The sequence below is a fragment of the Ochotona princeps genome, chromosome 8, assembly GCF_030435755.1.
Source record: "Ochotona princeps isolate mOchPri1 chromosome 8, mOchPri1.hap1, whole genome shotgun sequence".
NCBI classification, from domain to species: Eukaryota; Metazoa; Chordata; class Mammalia; order Lagomorpha; family Ochotonidae; genus Ochotona; species Ochotona princeps.
Genome location: NC_080839.1, coordinates 47,619,344 through 47,646,139, shown reverse-complemented (window position 1 = coordinate 47,646,139; position 26,796 = coordinate 47,619,344). Strand labels below are relative to the sequence as shown.

The following is a 26,796-nucleotide window of genomic DNA, read 5'->3' as shown; positions in this document are numbered from 1 at the left end:
GCCGCCTGAGCTGTGGATGAGAGAGAATGGTAAGAACGGGGGATGGCTGCAAAGGCAAGTTTCATGGTTTCGGTATGATGAAACATCCCTGAACTAGATTCTGGTATGGCTGCACAAATGTCTACTAAAAACCAACGAGTTAAACACTTCACATGGGTGAACTTTATGATATGCAGTTACAGCTCAATATAGCTATTAAAAATTAGAACAAAGTGAAACACAAAGCTGCTGACTGGGTGTTCACTGGGCATTCAATACAATGATTCAAACTGTGGGCCGCACAGCACCAGTGGCTGCATGGGCCCCTGCCCTTCCCGAGAGGACTCCCGCGAGCCAGCACCTGTTAAGTTCCCCCAGAATGAAATGTATTGATGTCCTACATGGATGGCATAAACCTGGCTGCCAGGATGCTGGGTCAAACTGGAGAAGAGGCGAACCCCATACAGGATTTCATGTCACCCTGATTCCCCAAAGGGGCCACACCTAACAGGCTAAGCACCCAGACACAGTCGGAATAACTGGGGATTTGGAGGGATACAATTAACATGTTTTCTACCTCTCCCTTACTCCATGTATATTCTGTTTGTTCTGCAACCCTATTCATTCAGTTATCTTCTTGATATAGTGAACTTATTTAATATGCAAATTTGAACAATTCCTTCATTTGAAGAAAATAACTTCTAGTTTGTCTCTTTTTAAAAAATTACTAATTTATTTTTATGTTGGAAAGGCAAAGAGATGGAGACAGGGACACTGTGGTGGCAGGAAGGTATCTTTCATCTGTAGGCTTACTTTGCAAATGCCCACAACAGCCGGGGCTGAGCCAAGCCCAAGCCAGACACCAACAAGTCAGCCTGGTCTCCTGCATGGGGAGCAGGAACCCAGGTACTCGAGCTATTACAGTTGTGGCACATTAGTAGGAAGCTGGACTCTATCTCGGGCACTCTTGGTAGGAACGCGGTGTCCCAAGTGGCAGCCTAAGCATCTGTGAAAAAGCACCCAGCTCAAGTGCATCTTTGAGGTATTTGCTTGTTTGCATTTTCAGGGAACTAACTAGTCTTCCGTTTGAATTTCCTTTGTCTCTTCTCTGCATTTATCCCATCTTCTTTAACTGCTTTGTTCTTCCCATTACCCTCCCAACTCATTTTTTGTTGTTATTTTTAAGATCTACCTATTTGTTTGAAAGAGGGAGAGACAGAGATCTTCCATCCACTGGCTCATTCCCCATACGGGCAGGAGCCTGGGGATTGAGTCTCCCGCCTGGATGGCAGGAGCCCAGGTACTTAGAGCATGTCTACTTCTCCAGGTCATTAGCAGGGAACTGGATCTGAAGTGGAACAGGCAGGACTCTTAACTGCAGGCACATGGATTCTGGTATTGCAGGGAGCCGCGCTGCAGCACAACATAAATCCTTTCCCCATTCTTTTTGGCTGGTTCAAACCTTCACACATGCTAAAACTTGATTTTCTGACTTATACCTGTCTCTGTTTCTTGATGTTTCTTTAACAGTGTGGCCATTATTTTATTTCATTAGTTGTATAGTTTTGCTAATTCTGTAATTCCTCAACTTACTTCATTATCTCGTCTTTGCTCTTACTTTGCTGAATGCAGGATCTTCACTAACATATTTATTTGAGATGCAGAGAGACAAGGTTAACTTCTACCTGCTGATCCACTCTCCGGAACCCCACAGCCACAGCAGCCACAGCAGCCACAGCTAAACAGGGCCAAGGCCAGAAAGGCCCAAGCTACACCCAGGCCTCTCTTTTACAATATTGAAGCCATCACTGATGCCTCCCAAGGCCAAGAGATGCACCAGCAGGAAGCTGGAATTGGGGGAAGTCCATGTGCTCTGGATAACACTTTGCTGTGGTCATCTGTGTGGTTACTGTTTGGTTCCTGGTGTGGCATGTTCTCCCATTTTTCTTCTCCACTAGTGAGTTTTAGGGCCACTTCTCTTCATATTCCTCACCACTCACATGGCCAGGGTGCTGAGGCTGTTTGCTCAAACAGGATGAGCGAGTTATCTTTGAAGATGTCTGGTGAGCTCAGTTGGCCCCAACCTTTCCTGTTTCAAAGCTGCTTTTTGAAGACTGCACATTATTTTCTATCCAGTTTACTGCAACAGGAGGCAGAGGGAAAGACTGAAGGCTGGGGCAGGGGAACTGCTAACTCTGAGATTTAATCAGCAGTGCCCACTGAAATTTAGTAAGCTATGGTCCCACAAATTGCATCTTTAAAATGCAGTCCCCACAGTTTGTGCACTCGATTAGGTATCAGATGAGGAGACTGCAGGGCGCAGAGTGCCCCCTGGCACAGCCCCTGAAGGCAAGAGCCTCAGGAGATTGATTAAAAAGCAAATAGCCCTGATGGGCAGTCAGGAAGCCAGCAGTCTCTGATAGGAACACACAAGGGTACCTCAAAGTCTGTGAAAAGAGGAATTAAAAAACAAGTTCATTTTTGCTGCAAAAAAGTCTTGAGATTCATGCATGATTTCTCATGAGCTTTCTGTGAACTTCTTGAAAACACTCTCATTTGCATGGGTTCCAAAATTTTCACACCTTAAAATGAATTTATCTTTCCATTCAGTTCTTCAACTTCCTACAGTAGTCTTATATATAAAAGTATATTACAGGTTATAGAAATCCTTGGTACAAATATAAACATTTCTATGAAACAAAGATGCTCGTAACATTATAATCACAAAATTTGCTAATGTTCCATAGGAAATTCAACAGATCATGGTACATGGGATATTTACAATAATCACAAATTGCTTGATATTCATCTCAGCCCTCATGATCAGATCAAATGAACATGGCAACCCCAACCTTTCTCGCCATAAGCATAAATACCTATGTCCTGCTTGCCCAGCCTTGTTCGGCAACATCATCAGTTTCCTGACTATTCAAGCAAGGTAAGCTGAAGCTTTGTGGACGCACACTTCAAGATACACCAAGAATAGCATGCAGCTGCAGGGAACTGTAACACAGCCACACAGGTAAAGATGTTCCTAATAGGATAGCAGGAAAAAGTTACAAGACACTGTCTGGCACAGGCCTGTGGCACAGCAGTTAAGATGCTGCTTGGGCACAATCTACGATAGCAAAGACACGTTAACAACCCAGATGCCCATCCAAAGAGGCATGGCTAAAGAAACTGTGGTACATCTACTCCATGGAATATTATTCAGCCATTAAAAAAAACAAAATTATACAATTTGCAACTAGATGGCCCCAACTAGAGAGAGACCATTATCAGTGAAATAAGACAATCACAAGAGAAATACCATATATTTTCTTTAATATAAGGAATCCATCATGCAAATTGGAATGTATAGTGGTAGAGTAATGAAGACTACTATATCCAGAAGTGAAGACACAATGCAACATGCACCTTCCAAACAATAGATGTATTCCCAACGAAAGTGTTGGATATACCTAGACAATGGGATGATGGACTGTCTGACATTGTCTTTCCTAAATGTCAGGGCACACTTAAATAGCAGACTGATGAAACTGTAACTCCTTATGAAGAGTGTGACATTGTGGGGAAAATCAATTGGGGGTGGAAAACGGGGCTGAGGGGTAAATCTCAGACTATACAGAATTGTATGATAAATTTCAAGAATTAAAAAATATAATATAATAATAATAATAAAGATGCTGCTTGGAATGTCCACTTGCTCTACTGGAGTGCTCCGGCTTAAATTCTGGCCCAACTTCTGACTCCAGTTTCTGGCTAATGCGCAGTCTGGGAGGCAGTGGTAATGACTCAGGTGGCTTAGTCCCTGCCACCCCTGATGGAGACCCAGACTGGGTTCCTGGTTTCTGGCTTCAACCTGGCCCAGAACAACCTTGGGTGGGTATTTGGTGAGTGGATCACTGGATGGAAGATACATGTCTCTGTCTTATAAAAATAACTGAATTAAAGTAGTGACTAACCACTTCGTTTTAGAATTACAAACATGGGAATCAGTGCTGTGGCACAGTGGATTAAGCTGCCATTCGGGATGTCTGCATCCCTCAAAGTGCTGGTTTGAGTCCTGATTACTGTACTTTTTGATCCAGATTTCTCCTACTGCATCCTAGGAGGTAGCAGATGATGGCTCACATGTGTGCGCACCTGCCACTCGTGTGAAAGGTTCAGACGGAAGAGCTTGGCTTTGGCCTGGCTTGGCCATGCTGTAGTAAATGAGCGGATTGAGGATCTCTCTCTCTCTCCCTCTCTCTCTCTCTCTCTCTCTCTCTGTCCTTTTCTCCCCCACCCCAACCCTGCTTCTCTCTCTCTTGCTCTCCCTTTCAATTAGATGAGAATATGGGAAAAAAATAGATATGCAACATGTACAACAAAATAGAACAGATAAAATCTGTTAGTAATCATTGTGTCTTTGACAGAATTAAGATCCTTAATATTCTATTTTCTGCAATTATTTGAAATCTGGAAATACCTCTTAGTTATATATACACACATTTATGTACCTCATATATTACATACAAACACATTCAATTGTAATGTGAAAGCTGTCAGATTCAAGTTGGAACATTTGTGTCAACCCTAACCAAAATGAATAATTGAACAAAGCCAGGAGGTTACAAAGGAAGGGTTCTTACACATGACTGCCTTATAGTGACTACCGCAAAGATTTCCAGGACCAGGAGTTCAACACAGGTCACAGAAACTTTATGCAAAAAGTATGTCCACAAGCACATCTGCCCAACAACTGTCGGCCACAGACCAATGTCATCCTCACTATCAATCACTGTGGCCAGAGACCACTGTTTTCATAATATTGATGCAGCCTTCCTTGTATTTGCTTTTAAAAACACCTCCTTGTCTCAACCTGTTTGAACGTGCCCAGTTTCCTACGGAATGCATATCCCCATCGTCATACTCTGCTATTCCCAAGCAAATACCATTATTCCTTGGAGAATCTCTGTCCTTTCACTGCAAGTTGACAGAAATGTTCAGAATAAAAAGAAAACAGGTAAATTCTTTTCTATTAACTAATTCATGGCAGCACTGGCATTAATCTATTACCGTTTTGTAAGTTTCTATGTCACCTAAATTCTATGGTTATTGGATAATTTTTTCCACAACTGAGAAACATTAACATATAGTCCATAGGGATGAGAACAGAATAAATGGCTTGCTGTGCTACTATAAACAACCTTGAAAATTGACTAGTGTTATAAATCAATTTCTGTGACAACAAGCTCCAAGTACAAATTATTTGACTTCACCACAATTCATTTGATCAAGATTAACTGGGGCCAGAGCTGGGGCACAGCAAAAAAAGCCATCCTCTGCTATACCAGTATTTTATATGGGCACTGGTTTGAGTCCCAGCTGCTCCACTTCCTATCCAGCTCCCTGGTAACGGTGTGGGAAAAACAGTAGAGGATGTTACAAATGTTTGGGCCCCTGCACACTTGCCTGGGGGACCCAGATAAAACTCTTGGCTCCCAGTTTTGGTTTGGCTCAGCCCAGACATTGTAGTCGTTTGGGGAGTGAACCAGTGGACAGATCTCTCTCTTTCTAACTCTGACTTCAAATAAATAAATAAACCTTAAAAAAATAAACATTAATTGAAATAAACAGATCATTTTAGTGCCCACAATGTGTCAGCCACAGTGCCAGGCACCTACAGGCAGTTCACAGTAAACACTGGTACGCCCAGTACAATATTCAGTGCCAGGATCCCATCTGTCCCGGCTGCGCCACTTCCCATCCAGCTCCCTGACTGTGGTCTGCAAAAGCAGCAGAGGATGAACCAAAGCACTGGGACCCTTCACTCATGTGGGAGACCTAGAAGCTCCTGGCTTCTGACTCCAGATCAGCTCAGCTCTGCCATTGCGGCTACTCTGGAAGTGAGTCAGCAGACAGAAGACCTTTGTCTTCCCTCATCTCTGCAAATCTGACTTTTCAATAAAAGTAAATAAATCTTTTAAAAAGCAAAACATAAACACTAGTGGTCTGGATATACAGCCATCAAAATACTGTTCAAAAGAATTTGATCCTTTACATCGCTGAGCTGTAAAGTATCAGAAAAGAGGATCTAAAGGATCAAAAAAGATCTAAAAAGAGACATGGTACTGCTCCCCCTAGTGGTGATGAGATGTTACAGAATTCTAAAACTACACCCTTTCCCAATGAATAAATGCCATTTGACTAATACATTTCTGTGTTCACATTCAGGTTTAATTACCAATTTTTCATATGAATAAATCTGTAAACCTATAGTTCAGAATCATTCTTTCCATACAAAATCCATTTTAGTACAAAGATGGCAAGAGGCCTGTTGTGTTCATCCACACAAATATGTCAAAATGGGTCATTTTCCCTTGGACAAAATCACTACACATTTGTATCAGGTTCTTAGTTTAGTGAACGTGATGAAGTCTAACTCACATATTCATGTAACATTAAAAAGCTGACAAACCGAAAAGAAAACTTTAATGAAAAACAGCCTGACAGCAGTCCAATTATTATTCTTTGCCTTATAAGGAAGACTAAACTTAAAAAAATAATCACAATTATAATACCAAGGCAAAAAAGAAACTGAAATAACACAAACGTAGTATATTTAACATTAAATACAGTCATTAGATGTTGACACAATCTTTTAAGAAACCAAATGATCTTTCTTTCTTCAAATTTCCTTATAATAGCATTCTTCAGCTTTCTGTTTTTGTGGAACACTTTTAGGTTTACTTTAAGGTTTGCTAAAACAGTGTCATTTAATTGTGCAGTAAGCCACAGCAGTACCAAAATTGAACCCTTTTCAGTATGTAACTTCTACACCATTCTCAAGCTCAAGGCTTTTGTATTCAGCCTGCATGATTATCATCTCAGGATTACATTGTCTATGAATGTGCAAATACATTAAAAATCGATACAGTATTTTGCTAAAAATAGCAACACATTTCTATTGCTGTACACTATATTCACTGTCATGTCAATTCAAGGTTGGCCCAGTCACACTGAAAATCTTCATCAGATATATTTAGTCATTAAGATTTCTTTCTTTTTTATCGGAAAGACAGATATACAGAGAGAAGGAGAGACAGAAAAAATGATCTTCCATCTGCTGGTTCACTCCTCAAGTGGGCACAACAGCTAGAGCTGAGCCAATCTAAAGTGAGAAGCCAGGAGCTTCTTCCATGTGGGATGCCACGTGGGTGCAGGGTCCCAAAGGCCTTGGGACACCCTCCACAGCAGGGAGCTGGATGAGAACTGGAGCAGCTGGGTCTGGAACCGGCACCCCCATGGCATTCCAGCACACACAAGGCAAAGATTTAGGCACTGAGCCATCACACCAGGCCCGAGACATATTTTAATATAAAAGAGTTTGCTTTAAACTAAAACACCTACCAAAAATCCATAATGCGCTTTATTTCCTAAACATGGCATGAACACCAAAAATAAAGCTCAAATATCCTTAATCAATATTTTTGGCAATATTTTAAAGTATTTAAAATATTCTTCATAAATTATAACTATACCACAAGAACTTCAAATTAAACTTTAATTCCTTTTTCAATCACTTAATAAGAAAAATTATGTATTGGTCATATGTTTTAGATACCCTACTTAAGTAACTGGATTATTTGAAATTAGAGTTTGGTGAAATATTAGTATTACACCATATTTTGAAATTATTTCAATATAACATGAGTAATCATTTCTGTGGCTATATCACATTATCACTGCAGGATCATGAGGTTTTTGAGGTTTTTTTCTGTTTCTGCGAATAAGTGAACATTTAAGAAGGCCAACTTTAACACTAAGCTAGTTAATTCATTAAATTAGCTATTTTCATGCTCACTCAATATGTGACATGCTCTCTATAAGCTCCTGAAAAACTGAATTAATAGACATATATGATAGAAACATGAAGCCTTGAGTTTCCCTTTCACGGCAAAAATCAAATGAACCCCACATTAAACTAGGCACAAAAGCTGCCCCTCCCCCCATGTCAAGCTGTCATCCAGAGGATTAGGAAGTAAGGAGACATTGCAGTCAGGACTGGCAGTGCACCATCTGCTGATCGCATTATTACATCTGTGGAACCATGAAGCTAGACAGCATGTTCAAGAGCCTTTGGCCCCCATACAGTGAAGAACAGAATCCATTTGCTGCCCCTGAACTGTAATTTCAAAACTGTCAGATAATCTAGACTCAAGCCCAGCCCTACCACTCACTGGCTACAGAGCTTGGGAAAATCATTTAACTTGTCAACTTTCTAGAACCTTCCTCTAGAAAAGGGCAACAGGATGATCTCACGAGATTGCTCTGAGAAATACTATGACATATACAACAATGCTTTATAAAGTATGAATATATTTTTGCATTAATATCAAATTCTACTGTTTTGCATTACAAATGGGTTATTTTTAGCTGAAGTCCGCTAGCAACTGACCTGGAACTCTTAGAAGGATAATCTTCATTGTCTATCAAGTTTAGGCAGCATTAGAGAGATATTTCAACTTTTCAATACAAGCCTAATTTTCAGTAAGCAAATAGTAAGTTATGTATCAGCAAAATCCACAATGTCCATTTTGACTAATAAGCACTTAGCAACAACAGCTGGGGTGTTCAGTGGAAGCTCTCCCCGCCCTGGCTTCTGGCTTTGTTGATTCCCCTTGAGACAACCAAGGTTTGATGAATCCTTCTGAAGACACACGGGCATTATCCATTCCCCCCTCCGATGTGTTACATAAATAGCGGCATTTGCCTTGCTTTTTCCTACTTAGCAGAGAGTAGTAACAGGTGTGTGTGTGGGGGGGTTTCCGGCTGCACAGTATCTTATGACATAACTTAATGAGTCAACACACAGTAAAGCAACATAAGCCACCACCTGAGATGCCAGTATCCCATATGTGCAACAGATGGGAGTTGCAACTGCTCCACTTTCAACCTAGCTCCCAGCTAATGTACCTGGGAAGGCAGCGGAGGATGACCACGTACTGGGCTCCTGCCATCCATGTGAGAGACCAGGATGGAGTTCTTGGCTCCTGGCTTCAACATGGTTCACCTGGCTGTGTGACCAACTGCAGAATCAGCAAATGGAATCTCTTTCTCTTCTCTTACTTGTTGTTTCTGTCACTTCTTCAAATAAATAAGTCTTTCTTTATAAAATTTAACTTAAGGGGCTGGCACCTTGGCACAGTATGCTAAACACTTAACCTGCAGCATTGGTTCATGTCCTGACTGTTCCACTTCCTACCTAACTCCCTGCTTGTGGCTTGGGAAAGCAGCAGAGGAAGGCTGACAGTGTTTGGGCTCCTGAGACCACGCTAGAGACCCAGAAGAAGCTCCTGGCCTCAGGCGTGCTCCGCTCTGGCCGTTGCGATCTCAGCTCCAGCCATTGTGGCCATCTGGGAAATGGACCGGTGAATGGAAGACCTCTCTCTCCTTCTGTATCTAACACAACCTTTGTACTAAGGCTGAAACGTATAGTCTTATATACATTTTTGCAGGTATGCAAGTATGTGCACCTCCTGGGTAATATTCTAGGATTGTCAGATGTGCAGTTGTCATTTTTATAGACAGAGCTGTCCCTTGGCACGGAATGGAAGGATTTCAGGACCCCCTGCAGATGCCCCAGTCCATGATGTTCAAATGCTTTATATAAAATGATGTAGTTTTTGCACGTAGCCTATGCATATTTCCTGTACAGTTTAAATCATCTTTAGACTACTTATAATACCTAATCCATTGTAAATAGTTACACTTTATTATTTAAAAATTATAAGGAAAAACATGCACATTTTTAGTGCAGATGCCATTTTTTAAAACATTGTGGTCTCTAGTGGTTGAATAAGCTGTGGAGTTCACATATATGGAGAGCCAACTTTATCACTAACAGCCCTTCACAGAGTCTGACCATGTTACACTTTGTACTGTTAACACTGATGCTGCTTTCTTCTCCAAGCCGTTTCCACTACCTCTTACCAAACTTACTGATGTTATGAATCTGCTAACTAAAACATCGAATCTTCTTTCCTATAATTTTCCATCTCACTTTAGTTACAGAGCCTTCTGAAAAGAGATAAAGTGCTGAAGATATGAGAACAAAATGCAAAGGATTTACTCATCAAATCTCAGAAGATTCAAACAGCAAACTATGCAATAAGCGAAAAAAAATTTTTACCAACTAGTAAGCAAGACTTATGATAAAATATTCTGAGCAATTAGGGACAGTTTATTTCTCTTCAGTTTTAATATTTAATATTTTTTAATGTTAAAACATTAGTAACTTACATTCTAGCAAAAGGAACTTAGACAGTCAAGCCTGTGAGAATATTTATGCCGCCTATCTTTTGGTCAAATCTCCAATTATCATTTTGTGCCACTTAATAATACAGGTTGGGCATCCCTAATCCAAAAATACAAAATTTCAAATGCTCTGAAATCTGCAACCATTTTAGAACTAACATGATGCCACCAATGAACAATTCTATACCATGAAATTCTGTTCCGTGTATAAAAATTATCAAAAGTATTACATAAAATTGCCTTCAGGCTATGTATATAAGGTATATATGACATATAAACAAGCTTCATGCTTAAACCTCATTATACATAGGAAACTACTGCAAACTCTGAAATCTTAAACTTGTACAAGGGATATTCAACTTATTACTTATTAGATGTGGGCAAACCTCCCCACATCTACTTCCAAAACCAAACTGAAAGTCTTCTCCAAACAAAGAGTTACAGTTACTAAAACGCATATATATTCCTTACCTTTTAACACGTGTAAAACCATGCTATCACTTTTTCTAAGTCCTCACCCCATCCTCCAGTGTCACTGCAGAGGCCTTTGCAATGCCCTAATCCCATCTCTCTCCCTGGGCTCTGTGGCTTTTACTGCCCAATTTTGAATAGCACCATGATTTCTGGGAACACCAGATTAAAGTCATGTATTCTTGCAATGTCTCCCACAAATATATCATTAGTATTAGACACAGAATTCAAAGCTGGAGAAATCAACAATTCCAATAAAAGTATTTTTACAAGTTTTCACTGTTTAACTATTTCTAACTAAATGTAGAAGAAATTAATTCCATCTGGGATACTATGCTAACAATGTGGGAAAAAAGCTTTTGGTTGTTACACTTCTGTTTTCTAGAGACTTCACGAATAGTAGATGGTTCATAAAAGAATGAACTATTAATCTCAAAAGGTGTATTGTTATTCATGAAGCCAAGCTGACCAGCATGTCTCCTCCGCTCTCCATGGGTTGTGCTTCTCCCAATTACTCAAAAATACCACATTCATGTTGGTTTCTATGCCTTCATTCATGCCCCTGACATATAAAGTCTTTTCTCTTTCTTCTTAGTGTCACTGAGAAAATACACATCTATGCTGGTCATTGCCCTCCTCTGTCGCACTTCAGATGGTCCCCTAGGACTCTGGGTTCCTACAATACTTGCAGTGGGTTTACACAATTTTAGTTTCCTGGTTTTTTTGCTTATGTCCCTCCTTATCCTTGAACACGCAAGATACTCAGGCAAAGAAATCTTCCTAATATTTCAGAATCCATACAGAACTCAGCATAACATGGTGCAAAGAATAAATCTTCCAGAAATCTCTGCTGATTGGTAAATAGAACAAAATTATAGACATCACAGCTACTGTCTATAATTTCCCTGCACTGTGGCACAGAGGATTAAACTGCCACCTGGACAGCAGCATCCCATATCAGAAGATTAGCTGGAGCCCCAGCTGGCCTGCTTCAGATCCAGCTCCCGGCTAATGCCCTTGGGAAAGCAATGGAAAATGGCCCAACCATTTTGGCCTCTGTGGGAGACTCAGAATTCTGCCACCTTGGGTTGCTTGGCACAGGTCTTGGACTCCCCTGCAAGAATATGCCCTCCTCAGTGAAAAAGGTGGAGCAATGGACACAGACCCTGATGTGCAGGGAGAATACGGCAGCCCATTTGGTACCATAGCAGAAGAATGAGAACAGAACAAATTGGACGAGCCCCCCAGCCAAATGATGGCAGCAAAAACCTGGATTAATGGAGGCTTGGGATTGACCATGTCAGCCAATGGACACTGGGAAGGTTGCATCATCCTTGGATCAGTGAAACTGATAACATTTCAGAACTATTCAAACCACTTGGGCAGAACCCTCAGAACATGCACACACTGGGACCGGGGGTGGGTATCGTGTGGCTGTCTCCCATTCCTGGGTACTGGGACATGTGGGAAGCCGGATGTGACTTTCCCCTTTATATCTCCCCTTCCCCCAGAAACAAGAAGAAGAAAACAGCAAATTTGGAAATAATGATTTCACCCATTTATCCCTCACCTCGATCCTTTCGATCCTGATCAGCTATGAGAAAGAAAGAAAGAAAGAAACAAACAAACAAACAAATAAACAAACAAACAAACTCATTCATTCATTCTGGCTCCTGGCTTTGGCCTGGCCCAGCCTCAGCTCTTATGGTTAATTGGGAAATAAATCAGTAGATGGAAGATCTCTCCCTCTTTCCCTGTCATTCTGCCTTTCTAATAAGTAAAATAAATATTTAAGAAATAAAAGACATCAAATAATACATATTTTCAAAGATTAATTTACAAAGACGGTAACATTTTTAATTAACTATGCTGAAAACATATATAGCTATTTGGAAATAAAATCCTCTAACACTTGTACTGTGTGTGTCACCACACACACAAAAAAGCTGAATATGAAATTGTTGCTATACAAAATAATTTTGTATTATGGACTCCATTTCTACATTTTAAAATATGTGTAAGCAATTTCATTTGTGACAACTGATCACGGTGCCTTATTCCAGAGCAATGGTTTTCAAAGCCTTCTTTTGGTAGTAGAAATCTTTTCTCCAACAAGAGGCTAAATAGAATTCTACCATACAAAAAAGAAAAAGCAGAGCTCATCCTGCTGAAGTGAGGGAAAGGGCCTATAGTTCTGCCTGCCTGGGTCTCCCTTAAGGTAGGGCTCTCCGAAGCCTACCTGCTCTTTTAAGAACTACACTATGCTGGGCTCCACAGCGTAGCCTAGTGGCTAAGGTCCTTGCCTTGATCCCATATGGCTGCTGGTTCTAATCCCGGCAGCTCTACTTCCTCTCTGTCTCTCCTCCTCTCGGTATATCTGACTTTGTAATAAAAATAAAATAAATATTAAAAAAAAGAAAAAGAACTACACTATGCTTAGAAACACTCATGGAAAAAAAAATCAACCTATTGTCCCAAAGAGAGAAAAAAAAAAAAAAAACATTATTTTTATTATTTTTTAATTTCAAACATCACTAAAATATAAAATTAGAACTTACCCATTTCTACTGAAAACTCTTAGCCATGCTTTGAGATTTGGTCCCAACAAACATAAACAAGGCAGAGTGGTAAAGGTAGACAAAATCACTGCAAACAAAAATGTTTCCAACACCAACCTACAAAGAGAAAAACTGCTATTAATTTTTCACAGAGGTACAGCCATATATACATATGTAATCTTAGCTATACATTTAATATGAAAATATTTTCTTATACTTTTTTGGAAGATGATATCATTCCCCCCCAAATGACTATCAGGCATTTCAATATCAAAATGAAAGCCCTGAAAAACAACCTGGCAAATCGTTGGCCTTTAATTATTGATTTCAGAAGTATTAAAAACCAAAAGATCCATTCTGAGATTTTTATTGTAAGAAATCCCATTTCTAGACATTAACTTTTTCACTAAAGTCCTTGAACTTTCTCTACAGCCAGTGGTTCAAGTTTAACTTATTTGGAACCACCAGGAGAGCAAGATTAAAGATCCAGAAGTCCCACCTACCAAGTTTCTGACTGAGGCTTGAGATTGTGCATTCTGACCAAAGGCGATGCTGCTGGTTGCAAGACCAGACATCTGAGAGCTATCATCCCAGACACGCATTCTACCATAAGATCAGACGGACGCTACCACTTCCTAGACCAGGGTTTGTCCTCCCCTGTCTAGAAAGTCCCCTCTCCATTTTACCCTCTCCATTTTATGTGTCTTCATACAACCATGTACAGATATAGGTACATATGTGGTAGCCAGAGTTGTATATATATATCTATCATCACTCATTTCATGTGACAACTGATCCCTGCTACACTGAAATTCGCCAATCCATAACAGACATTACAAAAAACAACTGTGAACTTGGTTTCAACCGGTTTGAAATTAAACCATCTGGAAAAAGTATTGAGTTAGATTTTACACTTAAACTACAAACTCTGACTTATAAAGTACACAAACCTACAAAAATCTATCGACTCTTCTTAAAAAACAAAACAAAAACATTTTCAGGAACTTCAGAGTCACATTTACCAAGAACTGAAATGTGAATCGCAACTTTCACGGCACTATAGTCAGTTCCCTACCGGCTGCACGTTAACTGGTGCGCTGCAGCATCTCCTCTCCCTGCTTCTGACAAGCAACATTAAAAGAAGGCCAGGCAATCATAGCATTTAGTAAATTAAGCTAGTCCACTGTTTCTGAAAATAACACTGGTGCTAACAAAGGACAATGATGTTGTTATCCTTACTTGAGTCATTAAACACATTAGAATTTTTCTCTAATTTCACAAATGTCAGCCCAATGTTTAGTGAGTGCTATAAAATGTAAATGTGTAGGAAGATTCAAACTTACTCTATGAGCGGTGCTCCATATAGCACAAAAATTATATGAAAGGAGAAGCAAGACATAAGAAAGTAGATGCAGCATTTCAGAAACCTGGTTACCTGAAAGAGAGATGAATAATTTGAAAACTCAAGAGAAGGTCTACAGAACAACCGGTTCTTCAATCTTATCTACAAATACAACATATTCCCCTCCAGGAGGACACAGCTGAATGTTCCTTCCAGTCAGATCACGTGTCCTGTGCCCTCTCACAGGCTGTAAGCACACTCCAAGGTCAGGGTTACACGTATACTCTCCCGTACTCCACACTCGCCCATAGCACTGAAGCCAACCGAGATTTCTGTGTCCAGGGTGTGGACTGAGTTACACTGTTAATCAACACTTAGGAAACAGTCATTGATAACAGAGTTCTAGGATACAGAAAACCCCACAAATACATCACAATGATTACTATGTAATGAAACCTCACATAGTAATTTCCTCCAGGATATAATGACTTATAAAAATTATTTTCAAACAAAATTCTTGGAAAAAGTACATCAATAAACTCTTTTTTAAAAACCTTTACATCACATCCAAGTTATTCTGAGCCACAGGAGAGAGAAAAGACCTGGACATCGACAAATAAGCTTATGTACCTACTAGATTCTGAGCTCAGGAAGCACTCCTTGGAAACCATGTGTGTGGAGTGTTCCCTAGCCCAACGCAGCACCAGGTTCTGATGACCTGACAGAGCATTCACACAGAGTGCTAAAGAATGTTAAGTGAAGACTTGGTTCACGGAAGAAGCAAGTATTATACTACAGTGACTATTCCCAAAAAACAGCCTTGTTCAAAACACCAATTACCTCAGAGACTGATTTTGCAATTACTGACAAACTCATTAAGTGTCCTTCAAAAATGCAAAGATAAATGAAAACAAACTGCTGTGTCTTATAAAGGAAGGATTAAAGACAGCCTGCCACATGTAATCTTCCATGGTGGCATGCAATAAACACTGCACAAGTGCACAATGCTGTGCTACCCGTGAAGCAGTTCTAATTCCACAGCTCATGCATGGCAAGAAACTAATAACTACTGTGGGTAGTTTTCCAGCATGCAAATTTACTGACTAGAAAAAAATAAAACTTAGGAACTTGACTCATATACTTTTTTTTTAAAGAAACACTGGTGCTGGGCCCGGCGGCGTGGCCTAGTGGCTAAAGTCCTTGCCTTGAACGCACATATGGGCGCCGGTTCTAATCCCGGCAGCTCCACTTCCCATCCAGCTCCCTGCTTGTGGCCTGAGAAAGCAGTCGAGGACGGCCCAAAGCTTTGGGACTCTGTACCCGCGTGGGAGACCCAGAGGAGGTTCGTGGTTCCCGGTTTCGGGTCGGCACAGCACCAGCCATTGCAGTCACATGGGGAGTGAATCATTGGACGGAAGATCTTCCTCTCTGTCTCTCCTCCTCTCTGTATATCTGACTTTGTAATAAAAATAAATAAATCTTTAAAAAACAAAAGAAAGAAACACTGGTGCCATCCCCAAACTAGTTATCAGGATCCTAATGTGGTACAGCACGTAGCGCAACCCCCTACGACACCAGCGTCCCACACGAGCACCCCTTTGGGTCTCAGCTGCTCAGCTTCAGATCCAACTCCCAGACAACGGCCTGGGAAAAGCAGCAGAAGATGGTCCGGCTGTCTGTGGTCCCTGCCACCCAACTGGAAGAACCAGAAACAAGTCCTGAGTTCAACAGGGCCCAACACTGACTGCTGAGCCCCTCTGGGGCACCTTCCAACAGGTGCAAACACTCCCCTCTCTGTCACTCCCTCTCTCTGTAACTCTGACTTTTAAAAGAAAGGTGTTCCATTTTAAAAAGGAAGTAGTAGGCCTTACCTTGGGTGATGACGAACTTCTTTTAGAGGATGTATTTGGTTTCACGACTAAATACAGCACTAGATTGACAACGGTCACCAACACAGAACAGATGCACAACCAGGTCAAGTGCGTTTTCAATACAGAGAAATTCTCCAAGAAGAATGATGGAACGAAAGTGCTCAGGATAATGAAAAATATGCACAAAAGATGGGCATAGAGTAGCCTCCTGATATCAGTATCTTTCATGGTGCTCTCCTGGGTTTGTCTAAGGAAAAACAAGGAGACAACCTCAGGCAACAGTGCCACTTTCCCCATCCTCCACGTTTCAACATCCAAAACCAACCACAAACAAAAGCCAATTTACTGAGGATAATGGATTATTTCAAAACACTGGAAGATGCAATGCACGTAAATGCCTGTGACAATTTAACATTCTTTTTTACCTTATCTTTTTTACAAACATGTCAGACTCAGAAAGACCCCTTGACTAATTTCTTCAGTATTTGTGACTTATTTGTGCCAGGAGTCACAGATTAGGGACAACTAAGTCATTTATTTGGCTTTTTTGGTGAAGATCAAAGATAAAATCAACTGCATGGATTAAATGATCTGCCTCTGTTGAAAATGTAACCTATGCATTCTAGAAACCTCATGAATATTCTTTTAGCTAAATTGTTCTCTTTCCTCTCCCTCCTTTGCTAACATAGTACTTCACAGTGGATGCCAAGTGAGATCAAGGACACACCTGAATAATTCAATGGCAGCCTCTGCAATCCAGAGAATTCAGGGCATTATGCTAAACCAAGGGATCCCAAGACTCCAGAAATTCCAAAATGACTGTATCTGTTACAAGAGCTGGATTCCAATCAAAAGTAGAACGTGAAGGAAGAAAAAACTTTGTCTCTAAACACATCAGTAACCAAAGAGAAGATGAATATATTTTATCGGCAATGTTAGGACTACTAAGTAATAATCAACGTGCTACATTCCACAAAACAGAAACTTTCTAAAAACCACAGGTGGGTAGGGAAGGATGGAGCTCACCAGTGTCAAAGACCAAAATCTCTTATTTGATTCACACGGTCATTTTCAAAGGCAAGTATTTCACTGACGAGAAAAGTAAGTCAGGAGCACGCGAGGTATCCGGAAGAGAAACAGGTATGCCGGGAAGGGACAAAGAGAAAGTTTCGCAGACTCTGAGCTGCTTGGGGGTCGGTCGGGCAAGGACATCATAAATCCATTCTCTCAACAGACCCCTCGCCCTCTAGTGCCTTTCTCGGGGCCACCCGCAATTCCAGGGGGCAGAACCCGCGCTCCTGCGCTTCCTCACAGAAGGAAGCCGGGCAGGTGAAGTGTGGGGAACGCAGCCCCGCGTCGGGCCCCGCGTGCCCACGGGGACACCTGCCAGGCGCGCCCCCCGCCCGGCCCCCCGGGAGCACAACACACCTGCGAGCGCTCCCAGCGCAGCCTCGGCAAGGGCCGCGGACTACACCTGCACCCCACCTACCGCCCGACCCTGGCCCTCAGCCGGCCGGGACCGCGCCGAGCGGCGCTGTCAGAGTGAGGGACAAGGGGCAATAGGAACGCGGCTGAGGAGGAGGACCGGTCCATCAGTGCAGCCCTTGGTGCACGCCGGCCAGGAGGCCCGCCAGGGGTGCGCCGGCCGCAGGCACGCCGCAAGCTAGCGGCCACTCGGGAAGACGGTGGAGGCGGCTAGCATTCCCGTCCCCGAGGCGAGCGCAGCCGGCGGGGCTTACCTAACGCTCCCGCCCGCGAAGGGAAGGGGTCGTTCAGCCTCCCACCATCAGGCGTGACCGGCTGCCCCGACTCTGGCGCAGGCGCAGGTGCGTGGGCAGAGACTCATCGCCGCACAGCCAATGGCAGAGGGAGGGGGCGGGTCAACGAGGCAGTCCCGCCTACCCGCTGGCTTTCAGTCCTCCCGCGGCGCCCCAGGCGTAGGATTGGCTGGAACGGAGGTTTCGCAGCCGGAAGTGGAGTGACGCAACCCGGAAGGGACCGTCTTCGCAGGCGGCAGTGTTGATGTTTCGTGGTGGCTGTGGCGTCTCCACCGGAGAGGGAGAGTGGTCAGCGGGAAGATGGTGTGCGAGAAATGTGAGTCCAGGGCGGCTTCTGCGGGACGAGGAGGGCTGTTCCTTTCCGCACGGGTCTGCGGTTCTAGCCTGTGTGCTCCGCGGTCCTCCATGACACCCTCTCCCACCCTCACCCCAAGGCGGGTGTGGTTCGATTTAGTCAGGGGGTATCTCTCAGTCCCAGGTTTCCTATGTAAAAAATGAGAGTATGGCATAACCCATGGGGGGGTTCCTTTTTTTTTTTTTTTTTTTTTGAGAATTAAGGGCAATGTCCAAGCAATGCCAAATGCGAAGTTGCATTAGACGCTACTCTGGTCCTCTCTGATGTGTCTCGCCAAGAGTGACAGCAGAGTGGCCCAGATGCTTCTCTCTGTAGATACGATCCCGTACCCCGTTGTAATCTTAGCTTAAAGCTTTGAGAAACATCACTTAAGATGCAATTCACACGCCATGAAATCCGTCCATGTAAAAGGTGGAGTTTAGCGTCTTCACGGAGTCGTGCAATGCCATCATGGCCACATTTGGAACTTACCTATCACTTCAGAAAAGATGCATGCGGCTTTCTGACATTGGCTGCCTTTAACTCACTCAACTCCTTGTACATAAAGTGTTGTTTGGACTTATGTGTGTTTAAGTCTGAATTAAATAGCTTTGTATCAAATGCCTCTTAGGAACAGCTCTTTAATCTGTATCTCGGGCCTTGTCTGTAATTTGTGTTTGTCACTTGGAACACTTGCATCCCCTGTTAGAGTGCCTGGGTCGGAGCCTTCAGGTGCAAGTCTGGTCCGCTGCCCTGCCCCCTGCATTTCAAACAAATAAAAGATTTTCTTAAACCTTGAATCAGTCTGCTAGCCTCTAGCCCGGCACTAACAGGCTGCCACTGTAATATGATTTTGATCACATTGTGTAGCTTGAGCATGTTGTGTAAATTGATTCCCCTTTTACTATTTTAACAGGTGAAAAGAAACTTGGTACTGTTATCACTCCGGATACGTGGAAGGATGGTGCAAGGAATACTACAGGTATTCTTTTCTTTTGGAAAATAGAAATGGAATGAAATACAACCTGTGAATCATCCTTTGCCTTTTACGTTGATTTGTGAAGTGAGATGTCATGTTTTTGAGGCATCTTACCAATAAAGAACATACTAGGACCCCTGGGATTTAATATCTTCCATCTAGTTTTCTGTTACGTGATAGGTTTCTAATGTGATTTAAGCAGGAGACAGCAAACTGATTCAACATTTTCAAGTGATAACTATGCCACACCTTAGAGTGTGTGTATTTAATTTCCCCTTTCCTCCCTTTGTTTTTATTATCTTGGGAAAAAAAAAAATCACTTGAACTGTTTTTCTCCTCCATTAGTGAAGTGTGTTTTCAAAGGAAAGAAAATGGAAGTTTCACTGGACTCCATGTCTGTGCTCCTGAAGTGATGGCTCATGGGTTTTATACTGGGTAGAGTAAACGTGGACTCCTTCCTAAAGTACTGCCTGGTGGTTGAGTCACTGTATTTTGCACATACTTTTATTGTCTCCGTAATATTTTCTAAATGACATCTGAAAAACAGAGCTATTTCATGAGAGTTTTAAAATGCTTGGCATAAGCTCTTCTAAGGGTAGAAAGTCAATGAATGAACTTTGCAATGGATGACTAGCTATTAAATGTCTATGAATAACTTACATATTTTGATACAGAAAGCGGAGGAAGAAAGCTGAATGAAAATAAAGCTTTGACTTCAAAAAAAGCAAGGTGGGTAAGAGTTTCTGTAGGGCAGTCATGTCACTGTCCACTCACTGGAGAACCTGGTGGTCACCACTTTGTTGTGATGAAGCAACATAAGTGTGCGACTTGTCTGTTACAGCCTGCCAGGGAACACTGATTCTCCGCACTGTGTCAGCCCATGAAGATGTCAGACCTCTGCATTGATAATTTCACCAGAAAACGTGAACTAGCAGATGGCCGATGTCTTTGTTTCTGTCTCTCCCTCCATTCCATCTGCCCTCACACTCATCTCTTTGTCTTTCCAATAGGTAAAAGTAAAAACATCCAGAAAACCTTCCAGTTGCCCACCCTAATTCCTTGCTTCCCTTCACAGCAGTGTTTTCAAAAGCCTTATCCATACACGCCGTCAGTGTCCTTAAGCCACATTCTTTCCTTCAGCCTCTGCTGTCATTTCATCCCCCATCACGCCTGAAACTGCTTTTGTCCAGATCATGGATGACCTTTAAAACAGATGGCCACTTCCCTGCGCTTCTCTTACCTGTGACCACTCTATTCCCCTGGCTTCTTGGGCACTTCACTGGCTATTCCTTTTCATTCAGCTGTCTCAACCCTTACTCAACTTTTTTTTCTTGTACACTTATAAAGTCTTCAAAAGTGGCTTTAGTCTTTCTGATTTGAATTCAAACTATGTGTTCACAACTCTCAAAGGTGTGTCCAGTTCTGACCTCTCTGCACTCCAGGTGTATGTCTCATGGTTAATTGAGTAACCTTAGTTGATATCTTTACCATCTCTTCACAGTAGCTAGCACTACTGTCCACTCTAGGCATTCAAGCCTGAAAGCTAGGATTCCTCACTGATTGTTCCCTTTCCTCACTTCCCAGACCTATCAGTAAGTTCTTTGAAACTATCTCCAAAACGTTACTTGAATCCTCTGCTATTATGTTATTCCAAACTAGTTATCTCACCCTCCCTCTCTCTTAAGATTTAGTTAATTATTTTGAAAGAGTTACAGTGCAGGAGTCCAGCTCCAGCTGAGTTCGGAGCTCGAGAAGGGTGCGTGAAATAGGCGTAGAGAGAAGAAACAGACCACTACAATTCCAAGATCATCATGGACCACGCGAGAAAGCTGTCCGCTTTGTTTATACAGAAGCAGTCACAAGCTCTTGCACAGACCTTTTACGTCATGGTGTTGCAGACCGACTGCAGAGTGCGGCCCCAAGCAGTACAATTACAAAGTTTTCTTTAGGGGCAGTTTGACTTAGCTTCAAGGGGGCCACAATTTACAACAGCTTGAGAGGTGAGTGAGGAAGGATTAGGCATTCCTTGCTTATCTCAGCTTGCCAGCCCCCGCCTGCTTTCCTCAGGTCTGGGCTCTAACCTTGGCGCTGCCTGTGACAACCAGATCCTACCTTGAATTATCTATGGGTTAGTAAGGCTGGGGCCTTGGTTTATGGGGATTGGGGTCATTGGCATTAGTTGGCCATTAGACCTGCAAGCTCAGCCCTTAGGGTCACAGTAACAGGATAGCCTTTAGGGTCACAGTAGCTATATTTTTTGTCATAGCAGTTTCAGCCCATACTCCCATTACTTCCATTAGTTTGTAAAGTTCTTATCAAGCCATTTCCCAGAAGGCATGCTATATATCTGAGCCAGATTTCATGGCAATGGGTAGGCACACAATAAGGTGTCCAGAAACAGCATGGGTTTAATTGTACTCCTGTGTGCAGTTAAAGGCCCATTCACCAAGACATTATCAATAACATTAACTCTCTAGCTCGTGTTGGTTGCAAAAGCCATCTCTGGGGCGAACAGTGCCTCAATAGATTACAAAGTTCTTAGTGGGGTGGTTGAGTGTCCATGCAAAAGGGGGTGAAACTGTGTCAAGGTGGTCAGAGAGAAATACGCTGGGCCCTGCCAAACAGCTGGAAGCTCCCCTGGGCCCTGCCAAGCAGGGGAGCAGTTCTCTTCACACTTTCGTGTTATTCACACCTACTGCATGGATCCCAACATTACAGAGAGAAGGGTCTTTCATCTGCCAGTTGAATCCTGAGATAGTCACATTGGCCAACACTGGGCCAGGCTGAAGCTAGGAGCTTCATCTGGTCTCCCACATGAGTGACAGAGGGCCAAACACTTGGGCCATCTTGTGATACTTTTTCTAGGCCATCAGCAAGGAACTAGATTGGAACTAAAGCAGCTAGGACACAAACTGTTGCATGTAAGGGATGCTTGCCACACCACCATGCCAGCCCCACACCCATTATTCATTACGTAAATACTTTTCTGACTCCCTGCTTGTCTGGTTTTGTACAATTGCCTTGCAGTCTCCAGACTAGTACCTTAAAAAGGTCATTGTATGTGATTTCTTTGCTTAAAACCCCATTTTGTTTGTTGCTGTTTTTTTTTTTTTAACATGGAACCAAAGCTAAGCCCCCTCCCATTAGTTGGAAAGCCCTGCTTACAGGGCTTTCCATGATAAGACCTGTCACCCCCTGACTCCCTGTTGACCACACTTGTCCTCATTCTTCATTTAGTCTTCACTTGGTTTGCTAAGCCTGCTACCTCTGGAGAGGTTTGTACATGCTGCTGCTTCCCGGGGTGCATCCCTCAGAACTTACGGATCTGGTTCCTTCTTATTAACGTTGGTGTCAACTGGAATGTCACCTCCTCAGAGGGGCCTCCGAGCTAGCATCAGACTAGCCTCCTCTGCTCTCCTCCTCCTCTCTGCCACATACCCTGCTTAAATTGTCTCTAACACCTGCCACTGTCCGAATAGCTCGTTGTTTTAAATTGTCTTGCCTCACTAGAACATCAGGTTGAGGAAAGTAGTGGTGTTGTGTTCCATGTTCATCTCTGGCATGTAGTTGGTACTCAGTATATGTGCCGGATGTACTGTACCTATTTTGTGACATCGTCCCAAAGACTTAATATAAAAATAACACTTCCACTGCTTTTCACATCATAGGTGCTTATTAAATAATGTTCATAAAACATAGTGGACTAACTCTTCAGTGCGGTGTCACAGCATATATTGTTGACAGACAGTCATGATGATTTGGTTTTTTATTAAGACGTTATTGGAACAGATTAGTGGTTTATATATTTCTAGCTCCTTTTGTTTTCAAACATGCTCAGGTATCATTAGAAAGTTGCTAGGATTTTGGAGTGCTCTAAGCATCTTGCTTTGGAAAGTATACAGCTGTAGTGCATTGAACCCGTGATGTGTACAACCTGCATCATTATTACTTTAACAAAGAAAAAGCTCTGCCAATTAACTGCAACATTTTTGTGATTGAACCATTCATTTTAGGATAGTAAAGTATGCTTTTTTAGAAAAAGTAGTCTCCATACCTACAGGACTAAACAAGTTGAGTTTATTGAAAGGAAGACTTGTATTTCTGTTTTTTTGTTTTGTTTTGTTTTGTTTTTTACAGGAATAAAATGATTCTCTTTTGGGTTTGGAAAATTAGCCCTTTGCAAGCAGGCTGTTGTACTATATAACAGAAAACACCAGGTGTGGGTAATTCAGTGTGAGGATATTACTGAAAGTCACTTTGCAGTTTTAAATCAGAGAGCTGCTGCCAATTTCAGGAGAAATGTTTTGGAATTACTTTGCACTGCAGACACTGTAAGATGGCATTTTCACATAGTAGAAACCTGTTGACCCAAAGTGTTTGAGACAATTAAACGAATATAATTGAAACAGGCAATCTTTAAAAAATACATATCCTTTATTTTATTTTAAATTAAGACACATACCGATTTAATCATTGGTCATTTGGTATTGAGAAAAGGTCTGGTATGAGCCTGCTGACAAGTTCTTTGGCATTTTCCTTCACAAATCATAACTGGTGTTCATATATTTTGTTATCTTTAAAAAAAAGCTGAGACAGTGTGGACTCCTTCCACTTGTGACTTTGCCCCAGTTTTGAATGGTTGTCTTACATATTTGTAATTCAATAGTGGTTGGGATGATCCAGCACTTACCCAGTCATCCTTCAGCAGTCGCTTAGCTTACATGGAATCCGTCACTGTTGCCCTTATCTTTCAAAAGTTTCTGTAATGTTTGTATCACACAAACAGAACAGCACATAGGACTGATAGGAACAGGACTGGCAATAAGTACAGTTTCTTCGTAAGCATACAACTTCCAGAGAGCAGGAGTGGGAGGTGCCTTTTAGACACTCTTCAGGCAGATGAGGCAGTATAGTTTGACAGAGGGCATGGCAATAGCAAGAATGGATTAATCTGAGCATTGCTTATGTTAGGGTACTTGGGAATATTTCTATTACAGCATATGCTTTTCTTTAAAAAAAAATTCTAGGTTTGATCCATATGGAAAGAATAAATTCTCCACCTGCAGAATTTGTAAAAGTTCTGTGCACCAGCCAGGCTCTCATTACTGCCAGGGCTGTGCCTACAAAAAGGGTAAGTCTCTTTTAACGCCATATTCTATTCATATACAAACGACTTTATTTACTAATGATTTGGGTAACAAAAAATGAATAGCCTTTAATAATTCCTCAAGGCTGCGTCAAACAGTTTCTGGAAAATGTATGTATTTTGATACCAAAAAATTTGAAATCCAGTCATTCCTTTTTTGACATAATATATACTTTCCACAAACTTTTTGAGGTTTCCTCACCAAATTCATTTTTGTTATAAGACAAAATAGAAGTTAAAATATGTTCACAGTTAAATGTGTTTTCTCTTTCTGGTGTCTTAAGCGTCAGAGTTTACTTGAATAAACCAAACAGTTGGTATTATGATTTGTTTGCTCATATGTCTTATTTTATTTCAGGCATCTGTGCAATGTGTGGAAAAAAGGTTTTAGATACCAAAAACTACAAGCAAACATCCGTCTAGCTCGGTTGATGAAGCTTCTGACTTTGTAATTTTACTTTCTTATTTGAGTTTTCGAGGGAAAACAGGATGTTCAGATGTTCAGCTTACAAAATAACATGTTTTAAAATAAATAATTTACTTTAAACCAAGGAAGTTGATTGATATTCAGGCTTTAACTCAGTAGTACTGAGCAGCAGCCTGAGAGCCTTGTTTTGAACTAGAATCGGTGACAAAGTTGCAGAGAACAGACCCTCCCAGGCCTGTGTGTGCTGCTTATGTAACATTATTCATGGAATCCATGCCCTCCCTCTACCCATAGATGTTATCAAAGGGAGGTGGAGCTTCTTGATACTTTGCTCTGAACTTAACATTCAGACTTTTAATTCTTCCCTCCTTCATATTTCTTCGAGTCAGCAGCCACTTCATTAATTGCGGTTTCATAGGATATTTAAATGCTTGAGGCGATTATTGCCAAGTGCTTCCTTAGAAATTTAGTTCTGAACCAAATCAAAGACAAGAACTTTGTAAAAGAAATGTGTTATTAAAGCCAGAGTTGCAGTGTCTTCTATCAGTGAACAAGAAAAGAAAGAACACCTTTATGTCCAATTGAATATGCACATGCTGGATTTCAGAAACACATACTGCACAGAAGACTCTGAACTCAGACTGTCACGAAAACTGCGCATCCATGTTGATGTGTCATGAAAATGAATTCTCCACTCCTAGGGAAACTCTGAAGCAAAAGCGAACTTGTTTTTTTTAAGTCTCTCCCCGGCCCCAAAGAAATAAATAAAACAAAGCAAACATCCCAACTCCTTTTTTGTTTATGCTACTTTAAGAGACTCAGGATTTCGGCTTTTCAATCCTACAACCTACTATGGGGGACCGCAGAGGTAGGGAGGCTCCTATTTCCTATGAGTAAATGCATAGAAATACCTATCACTGTAAGATCTACTGTAGATGTGACCATATACGTGGTGTAGGTTCTGTTTTCTATTTGTCTTAAAATAGCCACAAAAAGTATGTAAGTTTTTATTTTCCATATGTTTCAAATAGTGACTTTTTAAAATTATTTTTCATTTTTTAAAACATTGAGAGGGAAAAAAACAGATCACTCTCATCCACTTGCTCACTGCTTAGATGCCCACAAAACCCAGAACAGCTGTGGTCTCAGCCTAGGAACTGGGAATATAGTCTGGTCCTTAGGTGTCAGGAATCCATCAGCTCTGCCTCCAGGGCCTGTGCTGGGGGAAGCTAGTGAGGGGCCGGGGCTGGGCGTTCCAGTGCAGGATGGAGGCAGACAAGAGCTATCCTTTTACATTTTAATCAGTTTGAGATTTTCAACTAAAATCCCGCTCAAGAAACACATGATTGGATCCAGTCAGTGAGTGCCCCAGATCCATCAAAATGGGGTTCAGTGAGGAGAAAAATGGGTTTTTCAGGGATCAGCTGGCATCTGGCCTTGCACAACCCACATGGTACCTCGAGTAGCCACCTTCCAAGAAGGGATTGCTAGTCCAACTCGGGTGCTGCCAGCATGGCTTCTGTCCCTACACCTCAGAATACCAACTACCGTACCTCTTTACGTTCTCTACATGGTGCGGTTGTCCAGATTTGGGAAGAAGTAGTTACTA

The 26,796-nt window shown here is 41.8% G+C and overlaps 2 protein-coding genes across 4 annotated transcripts in view; one reads left to right on the top strand and one right to left on the bottom strand.

Moving 5' to 3' along the window:
* The window catches only part of PIGF (phosphatidylinositol glycan anchor biosynthesis class F), a 34,514-nt gene extending 16,130 nt beyond the window's left edge, over positions 1-18,384 (bottom strand). For 2 of the 3 annotated variants that reach the window (XM_004582785.3, XM_058667989.1), the window contains exons 1-4: positions 18,263-18,384; positions 16,524-16,770; positions 14,654-14,745; positions 13,311-13,427 (exon numbers count right to left, since the gene is read on the bottom strand). In XM_004582785.3, coding sequence (XP_004582842.2) covers positions 13,311-13,427; positions 14,654-14,745; positions 16,524-16,751 — 437 coding nt within the window. In that variant the 5' untranslated portion in view covers positions 16,752-16,770; positions 18,263-18,384. Of the gene's footprint in view, positions 1-8,972; positions 9,042-13,310; positions 13,428-14,653; positions 14,746-16,523; positions 16,771-18,262 lie in introns of all 3 variants that reach the window. The other variant, XM_058667988.1, reaches the window with a different exon arrangement.
* Positions 18,385-18,482: 98 nt separating this feature from the next.
* CRIPT (CXXC repeat containing interactor of PDZ3 domain) lies at positions 18,483-25,974 on the top strand. Its single transcript, XM_004582787.3, has 5 exons — positions 18,483-18,617; positions 19,552-19,617; positions 20,289-20,343; positions 24,642-24,745; positions 25,119-25,974. The coding sequence occupies exons 1-5, from the start codon at positions 18,602-18,604 to the stop codon at positions 25,181-25,183; spliced, it is 306 nt and encodes a 101-aa protein (XP_004582844.1). The 5' UTR covers positions 18,483-18,601; the 3' UTR covers positions 25,184-25,974.
* The last annotated feature ends 822 nt before the right edge of the window (positions 25,975-26,796 follow it).

What these genes read in the sequence shown, in the direction of transcription:
- CRIPT (XM_004582787.3), top strand. An exon ending in TGGTGCAAGGAATACTACAG is followed by an intron (nt 19,618 to 20,288) that starts GTATTCTTTTCT and finishes ATTTTGATACAG; the next exon opens with AAAGCGGAGGAAGAAAGCTG. An exon ending in TTGACTTCAAAAAAAGCAAG is followed by an intron (nt 20,344 to 24,641) that starts GTGGGTAAGAGT and finishes AAAAAATTCTAG; the next exon opens with GTTTGATCCATATGGAAAGA.